The sequence below is a fragment of the Phocoena phocoena genome, chromosome 2 (assembly GCF_963924675.1).
Source record: "Phocoena phocoena chromosome 2, mPhoPho1.1, whole genome shotgun sequence".
Lineage (NCBI taxonomy): Eukaryota > Metazoa > Chordata > Mammalia > Artiodactyla > Phocoenidae > Phocoena > Phocoena phocoena.
Genome location: NC_089220.1, coordinates 162054808 through 162068086, shown reverse-complemented (window position 1 = coordinate 162068086; position 13279 = coordinate 162054808). Strand labels below are relative to the sequence as shown.

General features: G+C 36.5%; 1 protein-coding gene across 1 annotated transcript in view; it reads right to left on the bottom strand.

Moving 5' to 3' along the window:
- Positions 1–13279, bottom strand: part of MALRD1 (MAM and LDL receptor class A domain containing 1) — a 598156-nt gene that overhangs the window by 493990 nt on the left and 90887 nt on the right. The window contains exon 13 of the mRNA XM_065871795.1: positions 1776–1873. Coding sequence (XP_065727867.1) covers positions 1776–1873 — 98 coding nt within the window. The remainder of the gene's footprint in view (positions 1–1775; positions 1874–13279) is intronic.

Genomic DNA, 13279 nt, shown 5'->3' with positions numbered 1-13279 from the left:
CCCACATTACCACAAACTTATAAAACAGTAATAGTATATTCTTAGAATACTCCTATGGAAGAGCACTTTGTCCATGTGTATCTCAGACTATAAATAACCTCTAACAATCTAATAGTAATTCTAAGCTGGAAAGTACTATAAAGTAATCCAAATATCCCTCCCTCTAACTCAAAGATTACCAACATTCAAGCAGATGCAGATAAAAGGGAAAAAACAAATACCTCTTTGGCAGTCTATAATACTCTTACTTTTCCACAAACCAAGGCAAACCTCTAAATCAGTATCCAAGGCCTTGGAAGGTTGAGGACTTGGTTCTGAGAGATAAACCACCAAGTGTCTAAATTGTCCACTGCTTTCACTGAGGCTCCACCCCAATAGCTCCCACAGATAAGCTCCAAATTTAAGCCACAATAGAGAAAAATGTCCTCAAGTAGAAACAACCATAAATTGTGGGTCAATCCCTATGACCACAAATTAATGGCTACCCACATACAACAATGGGAAATATAGATCATCTTTAGAAACAAGAAAACTGTTTGATTTCTCAGTGAGTCTCAGAATTTTTAATAAGCTCTTAGTGTTCACATTTCTGTTAAAGAGGCAGAATTAACAAATTCTATTCTTTTTTATCCAGTGTCGTTAACGAATTTAACAACAGCAATTGCATGGCTTTGGTATATGACCTTAAGTTAAAGTTCAGTAAGCCTGTAAAGTACTTGCAAAGAGCAAGTAAATGCTTCAGGACTTCTCAAAAAAAAAAAAAAAAAGAAAAGAAAAACGTACATCTATCACATAAGAGTTAATTAAAATAAACCAAAGGTGGGAGACTCTAGAGTCCATCTGGGTGAGGTGGAAGTGGAGTCCAGGCAGTTGTTTTAATCCAAATTCCCACAGAGAAATGGGCAGCAAAAACCAAAGGGGAAAAATAAAGAGGACAACCTATTAAGAGTTCTGGACACTCTCATTGAGAATTATATCAAGCTGAAAGTATAATGAAATTTATGCTTTAGTTATAAAGGTCTGATGATCTGTAATTTATCATCAGGAATGCCTGTGTTAGTGCTGTAACCCTGCATTTCTAGGTGATGAACTTAGTGCGTGGCACTATTGATCCCTTCATTATTTTCTGATAGCCAAGAAAAAAAAAAGCTGAAATCCTAAAGGCTTAGGGACATGTCAGAACTCTCAAAAGGATGGAAAGCAAGGCAAGCTGAACAGAAGCATCTAATAGGCATTCATGTTACAGAAAGTAAAGGGATTATGTTTATTGAACACCTAATACCTGCCAAATACCTTTCCAGGTGCTTTACTTAATCACGTTTGAATTCTCACAACCATGTGAAGAAGGCAGGCTGACACTATGCTTCCAGTGTGGACACTGAGTCTCAAAGGAAGCATATCATTTGTGGCAGAACTGAGATTGGAACCAGTTGGAACTAGGTCCACCTGACTCCAAAGTCCCTCTTCTTTCTTCTCTGTTGTGCTGTGGAAATGACCTGAGCATTTTATCCCTTGGTCTGTGTTTACCTAGCACCAGAAGGACTAACTGAAAAAATAAAATTTTTGAATAGGCCCCCCAAAAGAAGGGTGTAAGTTATATACTGCAAATGTCTTTTGGAATGAAATGACATTTCATGTTGAAATAGCTCATATAAATCTCTCAGTTTATTGTGAAAATATTAGTAAAACGCAGCCGGCATTTACTAGCTAGAGTAACCCAAGCTTAACAGCTTACAACTACAGAATGGCCAATGGAAATTCCAATAATTGGGTACCTGACACGGGGTAGAGGCATTGAGTGATTTTGTAAGAACAGGACTTCCAAGCTTGGCCACTGCAGGTGATCGATGTGCCCCCAAATAAATAAACGATCCTGCAAAAACAAACGTAAAGCCATATGGATACAAATTCTACTATTGGACATTTAGTCGTTCTTTGCGCTAACGTGCATACATTCAACTGTGAATCAGATAAAGAAAATTACATTTTTACTTCTTTACCATTAAGCTCTGTAGATAACCAAAAAGTGCTTTCATATGAATAACATTAAATCTAAAATAAAACCCAACTGATGAAAAACAAGCTCTTGATCTAAATCCTCTCAACAAATGTTTATTGGCTTAACTCACGTCATAGTTAGAAATCAAATTAAATGAAGCTTCTAAGTTTACAATTAGATATTCAACATACCCTTACAAAATTCCCATGAGACATTTGCTTGTAAGTTTCTTCACGATGTACTGAAGGATTGGAGCCTATAGAATGAGTTTGGTTTCTCCTGGGGCTTACATGTTTGACACTGCTGTCTGTGCTAGTGGGGATGAAAGCTTAATTAAAGATCTAATCTAGTGTTAACAAAATAACTGCTTCTAGATTTTAACTACAGTGGATGTGCTCATGGCAAATGTATGGGGGGGATAACATCTCTTAGCAGCTCAAAGGATCACACATTCTGAACGGCTGTCAGGGGTAGCTTCACTGAATATTGAAAATTTACAAGGAAGGTTATGCTAAACAATGTCAAGTCCTGATCCTGCCCTTTGATAGTCATAGAGTGATGGGCAACTTGTAAAGCCAACTATTTTGATGAAAAAAACACATTCAGAAGGTGATTTTCTTGGACACAGATCAATGCTGACTACACAGAATGAAAAGGATTTCAGAATTAAAACATATTACTTTACAGATACCACCACATGTTTAACCAAACAACCAAGGTTGCAAGTCAGCAGTGTGGTCTCTGAGTGGGAAAAATAGAACCCAGTTTATATGGGTGTTAAATCTCAAAGCCAATTGGGAAAGATAAAGATCACTGTTCCCAAAATCCAAACTAAGAATAACAGAAACAGTATATATGAGCTCATTAAATTCTCTATTTCCCCTATAAAAGAGTAGAGTAGGAAAAGATGATTTTGAAAACTTAATCCAGCTTAAAAATCCTTTACTTGAGGTTCAAGTAAAACTCAACTGAACATTGTCAAAACATAAATTAAAATTCTAAAAATTAACATACATTCAAAGATCTTACTCCCCTGGCCATTTAAAACAATATGGATGATTTCAAACAAGCAGTTAATGAAGGATGAAACATATAAACACTAAAACTCCAAAATCTAAAAGAAGCAAACGGTTTGAACAAATTGATTATGCCACAAAAGTAACTGGAAAAGTGATAGGAAAAAAATCTAACAGAACATATGGCCCTACAGCTGAATTTTATTTAATTTTATTTAATTTTATTTAATTTTTAAAAAATAAATACTTGCACATGACTTGCATATATCTCAGGTCTCAGAAAAATATGCAGAGCTCCCTGACTCATTTTATCATGCCAGATATCTCTAATGTTAAGAATGATGAAAACAGAATAAAAATAAAGCAATATCACTCATGATCATACATACAAAATTCAAACTAAAATGTTTCAATTGCACCTGAAATTCTTATCAAAAAATAATGTATCCTGACAAGTGAGCTTTCCAAGAATAGAGGTTTGATTTTTAACAGACCTATCAACAGTCAATTAGATCAACAAATTAAACAGTAAAATCATAGATTCATATCAACAAATATTGAAAAGACTATGAAAACAGTCAGCCATTCCAAATAACCTCAATAAAATATTTTTAAAAAACACGTAATAAAGATTAATGACCAATCTCAAAATAAATAACATTTTCAATGGTAAACAACAAAACTATTTTAATTAAAATGAGAAACTATCTAGAGAATTGTGTCACCATTAGTAATTAGAGGAAATATGAGATAATATTAATTATCTTAGACTAGGATTATCTTATAAATCTAGTAAATGTGGAAGTCAAGAGAATAAAATTTCTAGTAAACACAATAGAAAAATAGAGAGAGTTCCACATGTATTGCCAATAATATAATTGTGAAAATAGAAACCCCAACAGATTCTATCTTTTAATTAAGACAAGTATTAATAAGAGAATTTAGTAAGGTAAATAGAAACAGAGAAATAATTTTAAGTCATTTTTATTTATTTTAGCAGTAAGACACGGGATTTAGAACAGTAAGAAATAGTCTACTCACAGTTAACAACAATAATACAAAATATGTAGGAATAAATTCAACAAGAATGGGACAGGACTTATATGAAGAACATTATAAAACTCCATGGAAAACTATAAGCCTTCTGATTAAATGAAAAGAGATAACATGTTATTAGATGGAAAGATGATATTATGAAAATATTATGTTAGTAAAAACTGATGTGGAAGCTAAAAGCAATCCTGAGAGAATTTTAACCAAATATTTGAAAAACAGATAATATTGACTTAAAGTTTATATATGCAGGTTAGGCCTAAAGATACTGAACTCTGACCCCAGACCGATGTACTTCTAGGAATACGTCTCTGGATTTATTTTCTTGCAAGCCTGCTCCACAGAATACACTGACTTAAGAGACCTGTGTAATTACAATATGCCAAAGAAAGTGTTCCTGTTAATCTGAACTGTTCATTGTAAAACTCTTGTACACCCATATACCCCAGAGGGGCTAGCTAACCAGCACAGTATAAAAATAAAGAATGGAGGGGTGATTTTTGGCTGTGTTGGGTCTTCGTTGCTGCATGCAGGCTTTCTTTAGTTGTGGTGGGCAGGGGCTGCTCTTCGTTGCAGTGTGCGGCCTTCTTGTTTCAATGGCTTCTCTTGTAGCGGAGCATGGGCTCTGGGTGCACAGGCTTCAGTAGCTGTCACACGGGCTCTACAGCACAGGCTCAGTGGTCATGGCTTGGCTGCTCCGCTGCATGTAGGATCTTCCTGGACCAGGGATTGAACCTGTGCCCCCTGCATTGGCAGGTGGATTCTTGTCCACTGCACTACCAGGTGTATAGTGAGGAGGAACCAAGATGGCAGAGTAGAAGGACATGATCTCACTCCTTCTTGTGAGAACACCTGAATCACAAATAGCTGCTAGACAATCATCGACAGGAAGACACTGGAACTCACCAAAAAAGATACCCCACATCCAAAGACAAAGGAGAAATCGCAATGAGACGGTAGGAGGGGTGCAATCACAGTAAAGTCAAATCCCACAACTGCTGGGTGGGTGACTCACAGACTGGAGAACACTTATACCACAGAAGTCCACCCACTGGAGTGAAGGTTCTGAGCCCCACGTCAGGCTTCCCAACCTGGGGGTCCAGCAACGGGAGGAGGAATTCCTAGACAATCAGACTTTGAAGCCTAGCGGGATTTGATTGCAGGACTTCAACAGGACTGGGGAAAACAGATACTCCACTCTTGGAGGGCACACACAAAGCAGCGTGTGCATTGGGACCCAGGGTAAGGAGCAGTGACCCCAGGGTAGACTGAACCAGACCTACCTGCTAGTTTTGGAGGGTCTCCTGCAGAGGCAGGGGGTGGCTGTGGCTCACCATGGGGACAAGGACACTGGCAGCAGAAGTTCTGGGAAGTACTCCTTGGCGAGAGCCCTCCCAGAGTCTCTCATTAGCCCCATCAAAGAGCCCAGGTAGGCTCCAGTGTTGGGTTGCCTCAGGCCAAACAACCAACAGGGAGGGAACCCAGCCCTACCCATCAGCAGTCAAGCAGATTAAAGTTTTACTGAGCTCTGCCCATCAGAGCAACAGTCAGCTCTACCCACCACCAGTCCCTCCCATCAGGAAACTTACACAAGCCATTAGATAGCTTCATCCACCAGAGGGCAGAGAGCAGAAGCAAGAAGAACTACAATCCTGCAGCCTGTGGAACAAAAACCACATTCACAGAAAGAGAGACAAGATGAAAAGGCAGAGGGCTATATGCCAGATGAAGGAACAAGATAAAACCCCAGAAAAATAACTAAATGAAGTGGAGATAGGCAACCTTCCAGAAAAAGAATTCAGAATAATGATAGTGAAGATGATCCAGGACCTTGGAAATACAATGGAGGCAAAGATCGAGAAGATGCAAGAAATGTTTAACAAAGACCTAGAAGAATTAAAGAACAAACAAACAGACATGAACAATACAGTAACTGAAATGAAAACTAAACTAGAAGGAATGAATAGCAGAATAACTGAGGCAGAAGAACGGATAAGTGACATGGAAGACAGAATGGTGGAATTCACTGCTGTGGAACAGACTAAAGAAAAAAGAATAAAAATAAATGAAGACGGCCTAAGAGACCTCTGGGACAACATGAAACGCAAAAACATTTGCATTATAGGGGTCCCAGAAGGAGAAGAAACAGAGAAAGGACCAGAGAAAATACTGAAGAGATTTTAGTCGAAAACTTCCCTAACACAGAAAAGAAAATAGCCACCCAAGTCCAGGAAGTGCAGCGAGTCCCATACAGGATAAACCCGAGGAAAAACATTCCGAGACACATAGTAATCAAATTGGCAAAAATTAAAGACAAAGAAAAATTATTGAAAGCAGCAAGGGAAAAATGACACATAACATTCTAGGGAACTCCCATAAGGTTAACAGCTGATTTCTCAGCAGAAACTCTACAAGCCAGAAGGGAGTGGCATGATTTACTTAAAGTGATGAAAGGGAAGAACCTAAAACCAAGATTACTCTACCTGGCAAGGATCTCATTCAGATTCGATGGAGAAATCAAAAGTTTTACAGAAAAGCAAAAGCTAAGAGAATTCAGCACCACCAAACCAGATCTACAACAAATGCCAAAGGAACTTCTCTAAGTGGGAAACACAAGAGAAGAAAAGGACCTACAAAAACAAACCCCCCAAAATTAAGAAAACGGTAATAGGAACATACATATCGATAATTACCTTAAACGTGAATGGATTAAATGCTCCAACCAAAAGACACAGGCTTGCTGAATGGATGCAAAAACAAGACCCATATATATGCTGTCTACAAGAGACCCACTTTAGACCAAGGGACACATACAGACTGAAAGTGAGGGGATGGAAAAAGATATTCCATGCAAATGGAAATCAAAAGAAAGCTGGAGTAGCTATACTCATACCAGATAAAATAGACTTTAAAATAAAGAATGTTACAAGAGACAAGGAAGGACACTACATAATGATCAAGGGATCAATCCAAGAAGAAGATGTAACAATTATAAATATATATGCACCCAACATAGGAGCACCTCAATACATAAGGCAACTGCTAAGAGCTATAAAAGAGGAAATCAACAGTAACACAATAATAGTGGGGGACTTTAACACCTCACTTACACCAATGGACAGATCATCCAAAATGAAAATAAATAAGGAAACAGAAGCTTTAAATTACACAATAGACCAGATACATTTAATTGATATTTACAGGACATTCCATCCACAAACAGCTTTCTTTTCAAGTGCACACAGAACATTCTCCAGGATAGATCACATTTCGGGTGACAAATCAAGCCTCAGTAAATTTAAGAAAATTGAAATCATATCAAGCATCTTTTCTGACCACAACACTATGAGATTAGAAATGAATTACAGGGAAAAAAATGTAAAGAAACACAAACACATGGAGGCTACACAATACATTACTAAATAACCAAGACAACACTGAAGAAATCGAGGAGGAAATCAAAAAATACCTAGAGACAAATGACAGTGAAAACACAATGATCCAAAACCTATGGGATGCAGCAAAAGCAGTTCTAAGAGAGAAGTTTATAGCTATACAAGCCTACATCAAGAAACAAGAAAAATCTCAAATAAACAATCTAACCTTACACCTAAAGGAACTGGAGAAAGACGAACAAACAAAACCCAAAGTTGGCAGAAGGAAAGAAATCATCAAGATCAGAGCAGAAATAAATGAAATAGAAACAAAGAAAATAATAGCAGAGATCAATAAAACTAAAAGCAGGTTCTTTGAGAAGATAAACAAAATTGATAAACCATTAGCCAGATTCATCAAGAAAAAGAGGGACTCAAATCAATAAAATTAGATATGAAAAAGGAGAAGTTACAACAGACACCACAGAAATACAAAGCATCCTAAGAGACTACTACAAGCAACTCTATGCCAATAAAATTGACAACCTGGAAGAAATGGACAAATTCTTAGAAAGGTATAACCTTCCAAGACTGAACCAGGAAGAACCAGAAAATATGAACAGACAAATCACAAGAAATGAAACTGAAACTGCGATTAAAAATCTCAAAACAAACAAAAGTCCAGGACCAGATGGCTTCACAGGTGAATTCTATTTAGAGAAGAGCTAACACCCAACCTTCTCAAACTCTTCTAAGAAATTGCAGAGGAAGGAACACTCCCAAACTCTATGAGGCCACCACTACCCTGATACCAAAACCAGACAAAGATACTACAAAAAGAGAAAATTACAGACCAATATCATTGATGAATACAGATGTTAAAATCCTCAACAAAATACTAGCAAACAGAATCCAACAACACATTAAAAGAATCATACATCATGATGAAGTGGGATTTATCCCAGGGCTGCAAGGATTCTTCAATATATGCATATCAATCAATGTGATACACCATATTAACAAATTGAAGAACAAAAACCATATGATCATCTCAATAGATGCAGAAAATGCCTTTGACAAAATTCAACACCCATTAATGATAAAAAACTCTCCAGAAAGTGGGCATAGAGGGAAGCTACCTCAACATAATAAAGGCCATATATGACAAACCCACAGCAAACATCATTCTCAGTGGTGAAAAACTGAAAGCATTTCCTCTAAGATCAGGAAAAAGACAAGGAAGTTCACTCTCACCACTATTCTTCAACATAGTTTGGAAGTCCTAGCCATGGCAATCAGAGAAGAAAAAGAAATAAAAGGAATACAAATTGGAAAAGAAGAAGTAAAACCTTCACTGTTTGCAGATGACATGATACCATACATAGAGAATCCTAAAAATGCCACCAGAAAACTACTAGAGCTAATCAATGAATTTGGTAAAGTTGCAGGATACAAAATTAATGCACAGAAATTTCTTGCATTCCTATATACTAATGATGAAAAATCTGAAAGAGAAATTAAGGAAACATTGCCATGTACCACTGCAGCAAAAACAATAAAATACCTAGGAATAAACCTACCTAGGGAGACAAAAGACCTGTATGCAGAAAACTATAAGACACTGATGAAAGAAATTAAAGATGATACCAACAAATGGAGAGATATACCATGTTCTTGGATTGGAAGAATCAATATTGTGAAAATGACTATACTATCCAAAGCAATTTACAGATTCAATGCACTCCCTATCAAATTACCAATGGCATTTTTTATGGAACTAGAACAAATCGTCTTAAAATTTGTATGGAGACACAAAAGACCCCGAATAGCCAAAGCAGTATTGAGGGAAAAAAACGGAGTGGGAGGAATCAGACTCCCTGACTTCAGACTATACTACAAAGCTACATTAATCAAGACAATATGGTACTTGCACAAAAAGAGAAACACAGATCAATGGAACAAGATAGAAAGCCCAGAGATAAACCCACACACCTATAGTCAACTAATCTATGACAAAGGAGGCAAGGATATACAATGGAGAAAAAACAGTCTCTTCAATAAGTGGTGCTGGGAAAACTGGACAGCTACATGTAAAAAAATGAAATTAGAACACTCCCTAACACCATACACAAAAATAAACTCAAAATGGATTCGAGACCTAAGTGTGAGACCGGACACTATAAAACTCTTAGAGGAAAACATAGGAAGAACATTCTTTGACATAAATCACAACAAGATCGTTTTTGATCCACCTCCTAGAGTAATGGAAATAAAAACAAAAATAAACAAATGGGACCTAATGAAACTTCAAAGCTTTTGCACAGCAAAGGAAACCATAAAAAAGATGAAAAGACAATCCTCAAAATGGGAGAAAATATTTGCAAACAAATCAACAGACAAAGGATTAATCTCCAAAATACATAAACAGCTCATGCAGCTCAATATTAAAGAAAAAAACAACCCAATCCAAAAATGGGCAGAAGACCTAAATAGACATTTCTCCAAAGAAGACATACAGATGGCCAAGAAGCACATGAAAAGCTGCTCAAATATCACTAATTATTAGAGAAATGCAAATCAAAACTACAGTGAGGTATCACCTCACACCAGTTAGAATGGGCATCATCAGAAAATCTACAAACAACAAATGCTGGAGAGGGTGTGGAGAAAAGGGAACCCTCTTGCACTGTTGGTGGGAATGTAAAGTGACACAGCCACTATGGAGAACAGTATAGAGGTTCCTTAAAAAACTAAAAATAGAACTACCATTCGACCCAGCAATCCCACTACTGGGCATATACCCACAGAAAACCATAATTCAAAAAGACGCATGCACCCCAGTGTTCATTGCAGCACTATTTACAATAGCCAGGTCATGGAAGCAACCTAAATGCCCATCGACAGATGAATGGATAAAGAAGTTGTGGTACATATATACAATGGAATATTACTCAGCCATAAAAAGGAACGAAATTGGGTCATTTGTTGAGACATGGATGGATCTAGAGACTGTCATACAGAGTGAAGTAAGTCAGAAAGAGAAAAACAAATATTGTATATTAACGCATGTATGTGGAAACTAGAAAAATGGTACAGATGAACCGGTTGGCAGGGCAGAATTTGAGACACAGATGTAGAGAACAAACGTATGGACACCAAGGGGTGAAAGCCACGGTGGGTGGGGATGGTGGTGTGATGAATTGGGCGGTTGGGATTGACACGTATACACTGATGTGTATAAAATTGATGACTAATAAGAACCTGCTGTATAAAAAAATAAATAAAGTTCAAAAGTTTTAAGAAAAAGAATGTAGAGGTCAGTCTCCCCACGTTAAGCTTTCCAGGCCAGCCTCAACCTCACCTTTTGCAAAGGATGCACTCCCTTAATACAATTGCCTGGAAGGGATTCCTTACATGCTGTGAGAACATTTATAATGACTTTATAATGAATTTAGGTAAAAAAAAATCACAAATATTACCATTAAGAAGTAAGAAAGAAATCATAAAACCAATGAAAGGAGGTTTGGATCAGGAATGCAAGAATGGTTTAATATTTGAAAAATCATTTTATTTGAAATAAAAAGGATAATATCACGATCATATGATTATCACAACATATGCTGAAAAAAGCACGTGAAAAGTTTTAACATGCTTACATATATGTGTATATATATATATATATGTGTGTGTATATATATATATATATATAAACTTAACACACTATGAATAGAAGGAAACATCTTTGTTTTTCTTTTAACATCTTTATTGGAGTATAATTGCTTTACAATGGTGTGTTAGTTTCTGCTGTATAACAAAGTGAATCAGCTATACATATACATATATGCCTGTATCTCCTCCCTCTTGTTTCTCCCTCCCAGCCTCCCTATCCCACCCCTCTAGGTGGACACAAAGCACTGAGCTGATCTCCTTGTGCTATGCTTGGAAACATCTTTATCTGAAACAAAACAACCTTTTAGGAACTATAGCATTCAAGGCTGAATTACTGACAGCTTTTCCCCTAAATAGGAACAAGACAAGTACAGCAGCTATCACAAGCTCTATTTAACATTTCTCCAGAAGTCCTACCTAGGGCAATAAAACCAAAAAGAAAACAGAAGGCTTAAGATTTAGAAAGAAGGAAGTAAAACTGTCATTATTTGAAGACAAAGTAATTATGAACCCAGAAAATGTGGAACATTTATAAATTCTTAACTATAATAAAAAAAATTAACAAGGTCATTGAATACAAGGTAAGTATTTAAAATATATAATTGTACTTATATATACAGCAACCAAAAAAATTAAGTTTTTAAAATGTGACACAGTAGCTGCAAAAATATTAGAAACCTAAGAAAATGTTAGCAAAATATTTTTTAAATCTATGCACTGAAAGCTTCAAATATTTAGCAAAATTAAAGATCTAAATAAATTGAAAAATTAGAAACATTTGAAAAATCATTTTTCAGTGAAAGACAAATCATTTTATACCCATAAGTTTTTTAAAAATTAAGAGAATATAATGTCTATTGATGGTAGGCAAATAGAAAAAAGCACTCTTTTTTGCTGCTGGAATTTTAAGTATTAAAATTTGACGGGAAAGTACATATCTTTTGGTAAAAATATAGGAGTCTCACTTTTAGTCCTTTACTGCACAGAATAAAATCTCCCCATATAAGAAAATGCATACATGTACAGATTTTGCAGCATTGTCATAATATTATCTCTCAATAAGAGTATGGCTAGATATATTATGGCATATCCAGACCAAAGAAATAAAGCAAAAAAACAAAAAGAATTAGGCTTTTTCTGTTTCCAGGCAAGGTTGAGTATCAGGGACCAGATTTAGCCTTCTGTCTAACAGTAGCAAAGAAATCAAAACGATATATACTAAATAATAGTTTTCAAATGTAGGGCAATCGGAATGTAGAACCACAGGATAATGATCTCTGAGAGGGGAAACAAATGAACTAAGCCATACAATTTCCCCAGCTTACTGCCTAAACCGCGTTTCCAGCTGCCATTCAGGCAGGGGAAGCCAGGAGGAGTGTGGTGGTCTCCTCAAGTTGAAAAGATGGCACCTCGGGGAGACTCAGGTGGCTGCAGTTCATAAAGCAGAGTTCCAGGAGGGGAGAGCTGCAAAGAGAGAGAGCTCCAGAGATCTCCAGAGGGCTCCCCCCAAATTTCCACCTGAGTACTGACCAGGGCATGGATATAAGGAAACTACCTGAGGCTGGAGGAAAACCTTCTAAAAGGGGCAGTTGAAACATTGCCTCAAGGTCACAAAGGGCCAGAAATAGTAGGGTCTTTTCACTAACCAGAGTGCAAACGTTAATTATACATAGGAATTGGAAAGAGTGCTCAAGTTAAATGAAAACTTATATCCAGACAAAACCTATAGGCAAATTTTATAGAATATTCATAATCACCAAAATTTAGAAACAACCCAAATATCCTTCCATCTGTTTACACCCAACTCTAGTACTATGATATACACTCAATAACTGGTTTGAGAAAGGAAAAAAAAAATCATTATATGAGCTTGGAGGAAATGTACTATTAATACATATAGTTCTAATAATTAATAGTCTCCTTCCTATCATAAACTTTAAATTTAATCCAATCTGTCACAGAATCTTAAGGGAAAAATGAGACTCATTGGCACAAAAGCAACAATTAAGATCTCACTCCACTGTTAAATAATAAGCTGCATTTATAGTTTTAGATAACGGATGGATAGCCAAAGTCTCCCTTCCATCCCCTAACATCTTCCCCAACTAACCCCAATTTTCAGTGGCTAAAGACACAGTCAATACTGTTAGTTTTCACATACTTCTTGG